The following is a 13,699-nucleotide window of genomic DNA, read 5'->3' on the forward strand; positions in this document are numbered from 1 at the left end:
CCGACTATTAGGCATCGTTGTGTCGGGTTGGAGGCAAAATAAAAAAAAAAATTATTCCAAATGAACTATCCTTAAAACGATAATTGACTCATTTACAGCAATTATTAAAAAATTTTTCCTCTTTTGACATTCGGCAGCGACCTCTAAGTAAATACTTTTTTTTTACACTCTGCCTTTCAACGAGATTTTTTTTCTAAATTTGGATCTTAGCTCTCAGGCGAGAGGCAAAAAAAATATACAAGTTTAAAACGAACCACCCTAATAGGTGTGATGCATGCATGTAACGTCCGTTTAGTTTGAATTTCATGCGAAGAAATCTGCAGCAGTGAGACGCTATGCACGATTTATACAAATAAGCTTCACTTTCATACCCATTAGATACACCAACTGAACATTCGAGTCGTTTGTGCTGTCGGTCTACAATCATCATACCTACAACGATGACGCGGTTTCGCGAGTTTCGATTATCGAACGAAAGTTGTACCTAATGCAGGGGGAGGGGCACAAAGTGTACGTAGCACGATAATACACAGGCTGCTATAACCTGCGGAGCGAAACGTTGCGGAGAAAATGTAAAGTGATTCGTTATACGAGATTACACATGGATTAATAACAGAGATGAAGAAGAAAAAAAAAAAAAAAAGTTGTCTCATTACAGGTTTCATTTGCGCGTTGTAATTGTAACAGTTTCGTTTTCTACATAACTCTATAATTCATTACGCAAGTAATATGTAGCTATAGTACGTGTACGGTGTATACATCGTTTGTATGTGTATATGTATAGATGATATATTCCGATGATGCGGAGGTAATTTCGAGGACGTATTTATTTGTGAAATTTCGGGCGTAGCTGCAGCAGGATTGATGAGGCTGAATAATTCTGGAATTTAATGAGTAAACAGCCAGTCTGATCTGTGCGCTGTTGCAGCCGAAGGTTGGTTACTGTCATTCATCATCCATGGCAGCGTATATTTTCTACTTGTTTTCATCGAGTCAGCCATACAGGTGTACAAGGTATATATATCTGTGCAGCTAACCTACACAGATACACACCGTGAATTACATTGCGCAAGATGCAACTAGAGCGTAACGGTTAATATGTAGGATAATAAAAAGTGGTTAATAATCCTGAGGCAAAGAAACGATGCCTTCTATGTCAAGCCGAGGTAGCAGATATTGTAAATGCAACGAAATTCCAAAATCACTTTTATATCAATTTCAAGGCTTCTATCCGTTTCTCTCTCTCTCTCTTTCTCTCTTCATGCCTCGATTATAATTACATTATGCACTTATATTATTGCCGAGATACGCAATTTCGCATCAGCCAGCTTGTTTGGAAATGAAATAGTTTTTTTTTCTTTGCAGTCCCCCCCCTCAAAAAAAAAAAAAAATTAATAATGACAAAATTAAAATTAAATGCAAGAATTACAATTGGATAGCGTCGCGCCACTTGACGCGCTTCACGTAACCTGATTGTAGAACTTATTGCTTGCAACGTAGCTGACATGCAGTTCCTCTCTACAAGTCAGCCTGCTGTAAAATAGTGCACAGCGGGTGTCTTATCGCGGCGATTGAGCAAAACTACACTGACGGTGTGTCAGAATGGCTCTGTATGTCGCGAATGTCGTGTGTGCGTAGCACAACATTTATCTACGGAATATAAGTAGAACATAATGTATTTATTCCATATACCTGGGTATACCTGTAATGAAGATTTATACGAATAATATATATATATATATATATGAACGTGTCCACATTATAAATGTATTATAAAGAATCGATTGAGAGACGAATCATAAGTGTCGTAGTATACTATAATTAGGCGAGCTGCTGCAGCGTCAAGTCGGCCAGCAACGAGGTCAAAACGATCCGCGACGGAGGATCGGACGTTTCTTGATTGCTGCGCGCAAGCGCCCCGGCTGTAAAACCGAGCTAATAATGAAAGCTAATCACCGATTAAACCGAACGAACACGGGTTTGCCATGTCTGCAGCTTCTCTTCTTTCTACTCGATTGGTCAATTCGTTGGTATACGTATATACACGTACGTAATACGCTTCGCCTCTACACATATAACGTATGCATGCATGTGTATGTATGTATGTATGTATGTATGTATACAGCTTAACACGCTGCGCCTGGATGTGTATCCTGTATCGTATAATACATTTATAATGTATATCAGCGATGCGACGAAATACTGTAGCCGCAGCAGTTATTCTACGTCAGGCCTTGACACCTCGTCTACATCATCATGATGCGTTGAATTCTAATCGCGAGGATTCGACCCGCGCCGCTGCTGAAAACCGGATGCGACTTAGTAGCACCGATATTTCAATCTCTATATATTTTTTACAAATTTATCTCTCGTTCGTTTCGTTCTTTATAATTTTCTGCTGACGGCGTATAAGGTGTATATATTATATACATACGAATATACATGCTAAACATATCGCGGAAAGGTTGACTTTCACGTTTCTCTCGAAGAGAAATATCTGCAATTTTGATTTTATACGCTTCACAGACGGCGTAAAGTATCCACGAATAAAAAAAAAAAAAATATCAAAATAAAAATCTTACAAATATATGCAAAAATCAGGAATGAGAACCGCTGTTTGTAGCTTTTTCTGTTTTTTATTTCATTCAGGCTAGCGCGAATACGATGACATCATATCAAAGATTGTTCGGGCAATTGAGGTGAACCATGCAGGTTCAAACGCTTTTTTTTTCTCCTTGTTTTGGTTTTTTTTTCATCATTCTGGTTGGTTTTTTCTACAAGCCAAACGAGACGTTTGTATAAATTTTTTATTCGCTCTAAGAGGCACAGCTTCGTTTGCGTATTCGTTATGCATGTGCGTGTAACCGAACCGCGTTAAAAAATGATTCAATTTTCACGTTTCTTTCTTTACGCCTAGAAATATCTAATATACAAAAGTCTCTATATGTATATATATATATATATATATATATATATAGGTAGTGTATAATATATGTCATACAAAATGTTTGCCACAGTTTTCGTAGTGCCTTGTGCCGTACTTCGTACTAAATAGGTTGCATCAACGAATCTAATTTGGTTAACCGACTACTTGTTATATCAAAATGATGTCAACTAAATGCTGCGTTATACCGAGAACCAAAATTGTACAATAATATGATATATCGGCTATATAGCAATGAAAAAATGTGGTCACTGCGTGGATAGACATATTTTTAAAAGCATATGGTGTCATTTAACGCGGATGGACTAATGCTGCAGATTCGTTTCAACAATTTCTTTTCTTTATCTTTTTACAGCGAGTAATCTAGGAAGGAGGTCAGAATGCTGAGCAGCTTGGCGAACTACCTGCTGGGGGGTAGTCTTAGCGCTCATGACGTTCAAGAGGATGGCGAAAACGGGGTATCGCTCTCCGTTGAGACTAGGCTTAAAGAGGTTGAGGTTGAGGGCGATGACTGGATCCTCATTGACCGTGCTGGTAAGTAAAGCTTTCGATATTGCCTACTTTCGTTACTTACAATTACGTATATATAATTATATATATATGTATATGTACCTATATCATATACTTGCTTGGGAATGAACAAGAAACTAGATTCGATGAAGACAGCTTCTAGGTGATTCACCGATGCAGAGTTTGATACAATATCTCAAGATGAAGTAGCGTCAGCCATCCAAATTCCTATCTAGTCTACATCTAATCATTGCGTTAGTCTCTATCGTCATACCACTTTGGTCTTTGCACGTATATTGCAGTCTGTCGAGTTTTATCTCTCATTGATACATACACACCCATAAACGGCGGTTAGATCTGAAACAAAAAAAAAAGTTGCCCATCGTCTTACGTCATCGTTCGAACCGGTGTTAGCGGTGATTGTTTTTTTTTTTTTTTTTACGACTCGGTGTCTCGGGTTTTTTTATTTTTATTTTTTTTTTTTTTTGCGCAACGTGGCACTTGGTCATTGTGTTGTTTGAGGAAATTTTATTTCATATTAATATGTTTCTTTAGATGTTACTACATGTTTTTCGATACAACAAGATTTCGAACATCACTTCATATACGCGAGAACATCAAATTATCGCTACAGTCGCTACAGAAAACATGATATATATAATACGAGTGGCTCATACGTATAGAAAAAGAATGGTAACATCATACCTACTACAGATTTTCTGGTCAAAGTATAAAACTTGTGTCATTTTTTACGTTTACGGTGAGAGATGAAATGAGTAGTTAAAGACTTTAATATCTATGGGAAAATTTTATCGGTGTATGTACGAGGCTAACCGAATTACTTATAAGCACCGCGTTGATCGCTGGGGATTGAAAATTGTTATGAAATTATTTAAGACGAAATGGTAAAAAGAAGGTAAATCTCTAACGCAAGGAATAACGTTAACACAGTTGAGGCCACAACGGCGCTTGAGGAGTCATGGTACGTGACGCCGCCCGCGTGTTTCACCAGGGCGGGCCCCATCCACGTGGAGACGTCGCCGCTCGAGGATCTGCTGATAGAACACCCGAGCATGTCCGTTTATCGGGCAGCGGCTCCCCCGGGCACCCCGGAGACTCCCCCGCCGACGCCCGACACCCCAGCGGAGTCCGACCCCAGCCTGACACCCCCCAACGTCGCCGAACCTGCCCCCAGCTTGCCGAGGCAGAGGCACAATCGAGGGGAACAAATTCAGGAGAACCACCATCGCAGGAACGGCATTCACGAGCACAGACCTGCCAGAGAGGAGGAGGCCCGAGTTGTTCAGCTTCGCATTGCGCAAAAGGTGCGTTTTTTCGATCATTTTTCTTTTTTTATGCTACGCGTAAGTCGTGACTTCAGGGTGCGGATTGAAGCTTCGAATGGTCAAAACTCTGAACCGTCGAAATTCCAAGTTGTCCGAATTTGGAATGGTAAAAATTTCAGATGGTCAAAACTCCGAATGGTTAATGGTCCGAACGTTATCAACCTTCACAGTTTCGAGGAACAGTTCATCGCGTATTTGTGAAGGTTGGTAACGTTCGGAATTTTGATTATTTGGAATTTTGATCATTTCAAATTTCGACCATTCGCTAACGGTCTGTTCGAACTATAATCCGCACCCGGACATCACATGTTTAGGAACTCGTTTCTCCTCATAACAGGTAAATTCATAATGTTGGCTCTTCCGTTTTGAAGATATTGTAACAGTGAATGCAGCAAAATGTTAATAGTGAAATGTGTCAGAATCAAATTCATCGATACGTAGGTATCTATTAATTGTGTAAATTCTAACGGTTGACATCGTGGGTTCGCAGTCAAATCATCTCATGTTCATTTCTTTAATTTCTCGTACGTCCCGAAATTATGGAACCCTACACTCATATTAGGCAGCTTCTTGATTCCTTGTCTTTGAAACGAAAACCTGATACGTTGGGCTTGATGGAAATTAATCAGTCAACGAAATCTATTACCCAGATAGTAGTTGAAAAAAAATGGCTAAAGAGGGTATGGATCAAAATTTAGAAGAGTCAATATTTCGAATGGCCGATATGTAGAAATTTCAAACATGTGAAAATAAAATAACGAGATACGAATTCTTCGAACTATTTATATTTTTGAAAGTGTCACTGATCAGTAGTCATTCTAGTCACTGACACTTTCGAAAACCAAGGTTTCAAACAATTCATCTTTCGTTATTTTATTTTCGCATGTTCGTAATTTCACGATATATCAGCCATTCGAAATATTCACCCTTCTAAGTATTGACCCCCACATCTCTTTTACAAGTATACCTAACCTCCGCAAATTGCAAGAATAAAATTCGTGCCAAAATCACGATTGTACCTATTTTCAACCCGTTTTCAACTTGCAGAAATATAGTAAATAAAGGAAGGAAGGATCATTTCTTAAACAATAATCGAATCGTTTCAATCCAGGTTCTGGAGAACCGGGCAGCGCAGGTTCTGAAACGTGGTCGTATGGAGCGTGGCAACAAGGTGAGGGAGGTAGCAAGCGGCAAGGGTAAACGTCCCCGTCGCCAGGACCGCCTGCGTCAGCAAAACAGTGGCGCAAACAACAATCGCAAGTGCTAGTCGTCTGATCTCAGGCCAGGGTGCACACTATCTCCCCCCACCCCCAACAAAACCCCATGTATATCTATATATATACACATCTCCTCCCCTGCCCATTAACCTCTCAACCATGTGGCTTACGCTATAGGAAATTGTCATTCTTTTGTTCTATCGCTACTTTATCTTTATGGCTGTTTACACTTTGATTAATGATTCTTATTATACCGTTAGTGTTTCACTGCGCTTTTATGTATTCGGCAGATTATGATATTTATAGGCTGAACGGAAAGAGAACTTGAAGAAAATCAAACAGTCAAGGAAATGTGGCAGTTATATATACTATTCATATATATACATATATATATGCAATATATATTATACACATACGTAGATATGTATATGGATATATATGGGTGTTGAAAAATTGCCCTGAGGTGGTTTATTGAGTTTGCTTTCTTTTGTTACGTTTCTCTTTCAAAGCGCGTTCATTTTCAAATTATGTTTACTCATACTGATTATTTAATATTTATTTTTCTATTTTTCTCGATTATACAACTGCTATGTTTACCGTCATATTTACACGTTACCTGCTATCGCAGTGAAATTTATTTGATTACAGAGATTAATGATTTAACTTACGTTACGAACGGATTCTTTTTCGAGTAACTGTCGCGAAAAGTATAAATTCATTCTTCTCTTTCTGTGTAATGACTCATCACGTATTTGCACGTAATTAGGTATAAATCGGTTGGTTTTGACAACCCTATTATTTCAGTGATTTTCAATATTCAAATAACGATGTATTGTTTCCGGGCGAGGAAATTGTGTTCCTACAATACGTTCAAGCTAGATAATTTTCCATTTTATTTTTCTATTTTTTTCTTTCCATCTTTCAGAGTATTTATACCACAAGGCTGCAACTATAGCTTGGAATATTGATCAGACCCAAATCGTTTATGTAAATAATATTTTACGAAAGATTTCATCTAACGGAAGATATACGTTTTGAAAGAAACCTTTAAGTGTAAACGGAGACGTGATTAAAGTTAATTGAAAAATAATATAGCCGAATAGTGGGGGAAGAAGAATAATGAGATAAGAAAGAAAAAAGAAATTCAACAGTGAAACTGATCAGACCGTTATAACCCTTCTCAAGTAAAATCCGCGTACACAATATACATACCACACGTAGTAATGAAACGTCTGAAATGGAAAAAACCAGGAAATATTGATTAATAAATATGCATAGTTCGTCCAAACGTTGACCGAAATTGATTTGACAGAATAAACAAAATTATGTTAATAGATTTTCAAAATTTTGCCGTTGTATGTAGGTAGGTAAGTAAAACCTGCACGTCTTAGAAAGGAATATAATATACGTCATAGCGTACATATACATATGTGCATGAAATACATATTTACGCATATACACATACCTAACTTGAAAATGTATGATATAAAAAAAAATAAGAAAATATTCGTATAAAAAGGAAAACGTGTGTGACAAAAAAAAATAACAGAAAAGTTAAAAAAAGAAAAAAAAATCAAAGAAAGGAAAAAAAAGTATCTGCCTTTGTTTAAAGCTTAACCATTCACTCATATCTGTTTGTTATTTGAAACGTATATAAGTATATAGTATATATATATACATATATATATATAGAAGTGTGTGCACCCTGGCCCTAACAATGATAAAAGTATTTTATACAACTAATTGTAACTTTTAATTATTAGTTTTATGAATTCATTAATTAATTATTAATCATTATTCATCATTACACTGTAAACGATTAAGTCTTTCATTACGCATACCAATATGGTTTGTGTCATGTGTATGCAAGTGATGAACACGCTCAGAATGGGTGCGAGGATATTACCGTGAGTGAATTTTAATTGGAATGAATCAGATCGATTTTGCGATAAAAATTTATATTGTATCATAAGTTGTAAGAGCACAGTCTTTGCGAGATGCGGATATTTTTGGTGGTTCTTGACAATTCGTGTGTGGCATTATGCGGATATACGGATGCTTTTCATTTATTTGTGGTTTAAAAACTTCGCATTAAAGAAAAACGCCGTATCGTATATCCGTACAGCTGCCTTGTATCAATTCCTTCGAGCGACTTTGCGAACTAAACAAGTCGAATCTGATGGCGAATTATTATACATAACCATAGACTTATTGACTGAGAGCCTCGGAGTGAAGACGAACGTATAATATAGGTTGAAAAATGAGGTAACATTTTTTTCAACTATATACACAGCAATTAAGGATTCGATACTTTGTGAGGGACGTATTCACCTCAATTGAAAAAGAACCAATTCAAGGATTTCCCCTTTTCTCGTTGAAAAGACCTATAAAACATTGTAACATAAACTTATAATAATATAAAGGATATACTAGCTCGCTATATTAACAATAAACTGAAAGAATGTGTTGTTGAAAACGGACAATGGTCAGCGGTGGTGAATAATGTTTTCATTACGAGCGCAGTATTTTCGCGGAGCCCTTTAACCATCTAACGATGAAGGATATAAATGGGCTATAACGTAAAATATTGAAAGTATAAATAATCTGTTTCATCTATAGATCTTATCCATTATTGTGATTTATCGAAAAATATTGCAGCTTCCTTTAAAAAAAAATTTTTTCTTCACTCGTTTACGTGTATAAATCTATAATCACTCACCGCAAGGTATGCATGTACGTATATTTTATACGCCGATAAATTGGCTTACTTTAAAAACCCGTCCCTGCATCGTAGCATGAGAAAATAGAATAAAAATCGCAGATGCATGATGCAAAATGACGATGAATGATTAACATCTGTTGATGCAAATGCAGATTTTTGCGTGTTTTTCTTAATTTGCGCGGGTTGTGTAATAATTTAGTTATACTTGTAATATTTTTATTCAGAAGAGAAAGCCCACTTATTTGTTTTGAGATGAATAAAGTCACGAAATTCTAGTTTGATTGTTTTTCTCCTTTACAAAAACTCTCCCTTCGCTGTTCATTCGCAATTTGTCTGGTGCGATCTTCCTTCATCCGTGTTCAAATATATAAACTAATATAATAGAAAATAAATTACATATATGTTAAATACATTACATAGATGCGCAGCAATTACTGTGTGCTCATGAACTCTTATATACTTTCGTCGATGTTTGTGAAAAAAAGCAAAGAAAGAGAATAAAGAGAATTATAATTAATTCAATACATATAATAATATAGAGAGTTCGATTAAATGTTGTTGCACAATGAAATTGTGCTTAGTTTGTGTTCGTTCAATAATATAGGATACATCTTGTTAATAATTAGTCAATAGCTAGCTAGACCATAAATTTTCAAATGTGATACAACTATACATAACGGAAATGCAACGTTCGATTACTGCGAAACCTTAGATAATTGCGCACGGTTAAAATAATGAATTCTGACGAGTCAAAAATATATTTAATAAATATCTATATTAAGCTGAAAACTTTTCTCAACGAATTGTTGAATATTTTACCAATAATGTACACACGCATGCATATATTTTTTCAAATTATTAATTAAAATTGTCTTTAATGTCATTCAAAGTAAAACGAAGCACGTTGCATCGGGGTGGAATAGTATAATATAAACGTGGTATAAGTTGCAAAAATACCGCGTGTTTCATCTTGTAACTTTGAGAGGAAATCTTTTCGGTCCAAAATATGAATAATGACAGTTGGCGTGCATATGTTATAACAATAAATATAAACACAAAAACACACACACACACACACACACCTTAAGAAGTTCATTACTAATTGTTGAAAGAGCAATACTTACTAACGAAGACGAATTATATTGCGAAACTTGTCTTGTGCTCTCTAATTATCTACTAATAGTAAGATTGACAGATTGACTGTGAATCAATAAAAATAAGCGAAATAAATAAATATATGTATACATGTATGCATACTATACACATGTTTTTAGAGTGTAAATTGAGGAATGAAATCTAGACTATAAACAAAACTAAATATTATAGCTTTGTTGCCTCAAATCAGGTTATTAAAGATTAGACAGAGATTAAAGCGCAAGAAAGAACTATTTATACATTACATTACGTAATTTGATTGCACACCGATTTATATTGTGACAAATTTAATGAAAATCTTTTATAAATATATCGATCCATCTGAGCGTGTTCAACCCTAATGGTGCGAGTTTAATTCCTCCACTACCGTATATCTAGATTATTATCATTATTATTATTATTTTACGATATATTATTGGACATTATAATTATTGTGACGCGAGTATAAAGTACGTCATTGCAATCGGTGTGAACTGTGAGAAGATGTATAATTTATTTGCGATATAAATGATAAAAATATGCGAATAAGCAAACAAAGTAGCCGATAAATATCTAATCGATTATAATAATTTATTCTCGCAAAAGTAATAATTATGTATATTATAATTACAATAAGTATAAAATATTGTAACGTTCGGGTCCGTAGTAGAGGCGATCTGATTTTCAAGTATCAAAATGTTGTTTGTACCATACATATATTCAACAAAATATACTGGCTGTGACATAGCCCAACAGATTGCAAAGTTGATTTTAAAGTTAAAAATAGTAAAAATGAATGATTGAAATAATTGAACAAAAAGCTGCGAACTATTATCAAACGAGGAAAATAAACTAAAATAATTATGATAATATTAAATAAAAAATTGTTTGACGGAATCGAATAAAAAAAAGAAAAATAAGACAAACTAAGAATTGAACGATATATTAATCATATTATATATATCGCATATAATGATTAATTATAATTAACTTTGCGTATATAATTGTACATTTTTCGTAATTATAATAAAATAATTACTTAACTCCTTATAGTCTCACTGGAGAACATGAATGCAAAAAAAGAAAAGTGAAAAAAATGAAAATAAGAATAATAACTCATATACATGTTAGGGTAATACACATATATTGTATTTTTCGTAGATCGCAAGAAAGTACGACTGTAATAATAAATGATGAAATTCCTCTGCGGAGATGAAAAATGTGATAAAAACATAAATAAAAGATTTAAAACGATCTCTTTGTCAATTTATGTAAATGTTATCTTCCTCAGTACCCGTATATTCATAATTGTGGTGAAATTTCTTTCTATGAAATTGAGAAAAAAAATCAAAGACGGAAACTAAGTCAAAGGACTTGAAAAAATGTTGCTTTGTTTTCACTTGAGGATTTTTCAAGTACAGATAAGTTAAAAATCTTCGTTACATCTTGAAATATTTACAAGGCACATTTGTCATTCAAGCTTAAACAATCTGTAGGCATGAAAATAAGAAGCAGGTAAAGTTATGAGCTTTTATTTGATTACATTGAGTTATAGTTAGTGTGAAAAAATATTACAAGTAACGATTACTTTTATCATCAAATATGATACTCTTCGAGCGAGACATGTTTTTCACTCCTGATATCTTAACGATCCCAGTTGAATTCAGAATTTAGCACAAAGCAAATTGCATTGTGTAAATAAATTGTGAAATCGAAAACCGGGCTTTCTCATACGTATCGCAGTATTCTTCGGATAACTCCGAAATAACTTGGACAGTCACTAATACGTTGAAACGTCTGATCGCCGGCGTCGAATGCCGCAGAACCGACTTACGCACACATGCAAATGCTCGCATTTTTACCGCGTTTCCACGTATCTCATCCAAGAATTATTCCTGCTATACCACTACGCGCAAACGTGACGACGACGTTTATTTCGCTGTATTATTCGGAGAGGACGCAGCAGTTCTGTTCGTATCGTTTATACACTTGCAAGAAGTCCGAACGCGCAACGCATTGTGGAAGAAAATAACGCAGCTACGCCTGTATTAACAATAAATTGTACACTCTCGGACAGAATTGCGGTTGGGATAAAGTTATTCCGAATTGGTTGTATGTATATAGGCATAATATGTACTATACAACGCAAAATTTATGCCAGGATGCAAGTTGACGTGTGAAAGAATACGGAGAGTGTTTTTCGTCTTTGACTCACCGAAATGTTGAGGTTTCGCAAAGTATTTACGAAGACCGGGTGCTCGGTGATAGGGATGATACACGTGGGCGGATTGCCAGGTGGAGTACTGATTTTTTTTCACGTGCTTTTCAACTAACCTCGATCACTCGGTTCTCGTCTGACGTAATTTAGACGCCGTGCGCGCAGCTCGTCGACGGCGGGAAAACTTCGAATGGCAATTGACAGTGCTAAAAAATTTCTCGTTCCCCAGACGTTTGTTTAATCAATGTAAAAACGCACGTTATGCAGTTTTACGCGACTTCCATCTTTCAGGTCGTTCGATAAGCAATCGGTATTTTATTTTAGGAACACCACGATACGGAGGCAGTGTTAAAAGAATTATCACGGAGGCACTCGACGACGCCGCGATTTATGCCAGCTGCAAAGTGGTCAGTTTATATTTGCGTGATCATTTCACAGTTATTAACGTTTCGTCAATCTGTCTTTCAGGATGGCGTTCTGGTGGAAAATATGCACGACATCCCGTACGTTCAAGCTAAAGACTTGCTTCCGGAAACTACCGCTTTAATGACGAGAGTTTGCTCTGAGGTCAGAAAAATTCTTCCTCGACACGTGCCTTGTGGGGTTCAGGTATCGAAAAAGAATTTCCCCAATTGATTATCTGATTAATGGTCCTTCGTTATGATCCTCAAATTAATCGAATGATAAAAAGGTTTTAGCAGGAGCGAATAAAGAGGCAATCGCCGTGGCACAGGCAGCTGATTTTCAGTTTATCAGAGCTGAAGGTTTCGTTTTCTCCCATATTGCTGACGAAGGATTCACGGACGCTAGTGCTGGGAGTTTGTTGAGATACCGTAGACAAATAGACGCCGAAAATGTTCTTGTATTTTCCGACATCAAGAAGAAACACAGGTTGGTACGGTGAAATGCTCATGTTAGTATTATAGATTTATAATTCGCTAATCACAATTAGATGATTAATATTTTTAGTTTAATTCTAGCGCACATTCTATTACATCGGATGTGAGTTTATCCGAGACGGCCAAGGCAGCTGAGTTCTTCTTGACGGATGGTGTTATAATAACAGGATCTGCTACTGGTGATCCGGCGGATGCTGCGCAAGTTAAGGGTACGGATTGGGAACAAAATTTGAAATATTGATGAGATGAAACTACATATTGTGATGCGCGTTGAGTTGTCATTTTGTATGAAAAATTTTATTGCAGAAGTGAAGCGGGTGGCGAAAGGGCCGGTCATCGTCGGTTCAGGTGTGACTACTGAAAATTTAGAAAAATACCTTACAGCAGATGCAGTTATCGTTGGAACATATTTCAAAACTGATGGACACTGGGAAAACGCAGTGGATTCAGGGCGAGTCGACAGCCTCATAAGAAAACTTGAAAAGTTCCAATAGCTTGAAAATAAGCAGATATTGAGCATTTACAAATTGCGAATTTATGTTAAAATAATTCACCGGAAGTTACACGTTATAGCAATGTGATACGAATTATTAATTATATAAATTTTCTATACATTTAATATAAACGCGTACCCAACAGTGTTTTCTTAAGCTTTGAAAATAAATCATTGTTATTAATTTGAACTATTTTTCCCCTTTGAAACTGATTC

The 13,699-nt window shown here is 35.9% G+C and overlaps 3 protein-coding genes across 4 annotated transcripts in view; 2 read left to right on the forward strand and 1 right to left on the reverse strand.

The window, feature by feature from the left end:
• The window catches only part of LOC124405400 (tumor protein p53-inducible nuclear protein 2), a 38,006-nt gene extending 31,666 nt beyond the window's left edge, over positions 1 to 6,340 (forward strand). For both annotated transcript variants that reach the window (XM_046880268.1, XM_046880267.1), the window contains exons 2-4: positions 3,300 to 3,478; positions 4,406 to 4,779; positions 5,912 to 6,340. In XM_046880268.1, the coding sequence (XP_046736224.1) occupies positions 3,325 to 3,478; positions 4,406 to 4,779; positions 5,912 to 6,067 (684 nt within the window). In that variant the 5' untranslated portion in view covers positions 3,300 to 3,324 and the 3' untranslated portion in view covers positions 6,068 to 6,340. The remainder of the gene's footprint in view (positions 1 to 3,299; positions 3,479 to 4,405; positions 4,780 to 5,911) is intronic.
• The window catches only part of LOC124405394 (uncharacterized aarF domain-containing protein kinase 5), a 71,246-nt gene extending 59,035 nt beyond the window's left edge, over positions 1 to 12,211 (reverse strand). The window contains exon 1 of the mRNA XM_046880255.1: positions 12,089 to 12,211. The gene's annotated coding sequence lies outside the window, so the exon portion shown is untranslated. The remainder of the gene's footprint in view (positions 1 to 12,088) is intronic.
• On the forward strand, positions 11,992 to 13,552 carry LOC124405398 (uncharacterized protein F13E9.13, mitochondrial). The gene is made up of 6 exons (XM_046880262.1): positions 11,992 to 12,168; positions 12,416 to 12,498; positions 12,560 to 12,700; positions 12,783 to 12,982; positions 13,072 to 13,199; positions 13,297 to 13,552. The coding sequence occupies exons 1-6, from the start codon at positions 12,093 to 12,095 to the stop codon at positions 13,482 to 13,484; spliced, it is 816 nt and encodes a 271-aa protein (XP_046736218.1). The 5' UTR covers positions 11,992 to 12,092; the 3' UTR covers positions 13,485 to 13,552.
• The last annotated feature ends 147 nt before the right edge of the window (positions 13,553 to 13,699 follow it).

The sequence above is a fragment of the Diprion similis genome, chromosome 4 (assembly GCF_021155765.1).
Source record: "Diprion similis isolate iyDipSimi1 chromosome 4, iyDipSimi1.1, whole genome shotgun sequence".
NCBI classification, from domain to species: domain Eukaryota; kingdom Metazoa; phylum Arthropoda; class Insecta; order Hymenoptera; family Diprionidae; genus Diprion; species Diprion similis.

What these genes read in the sequence shown, in the direction of transcription:
- LOC124405398 (XM_046880262.1), top strand. Translation starts at nt 12,093, where the DNA reads ATGTTGAGGTTTCGCAAAGTATTTACGAAGACCGGGTGCTCGGTGATA. An exon ending in TTTATGCCAGCTGCAAAGTG is followed by an intron (nt 12,499 to 12,559) that starts GTCAGTTTATAT and finishes TCTGTCTTTCAG; the next exon opens with GATGGCGTTCTGGTGGAAAA. An exon ending in GGATGCTGCGCAAGTTAAGG is followed by an intron (nt 13,200 to 13,296) that starts GTACGGATTGGG and finishes ATTTTATTGCAG; the next exon opens with AAGTGAAGCGGGTGGCGAAA.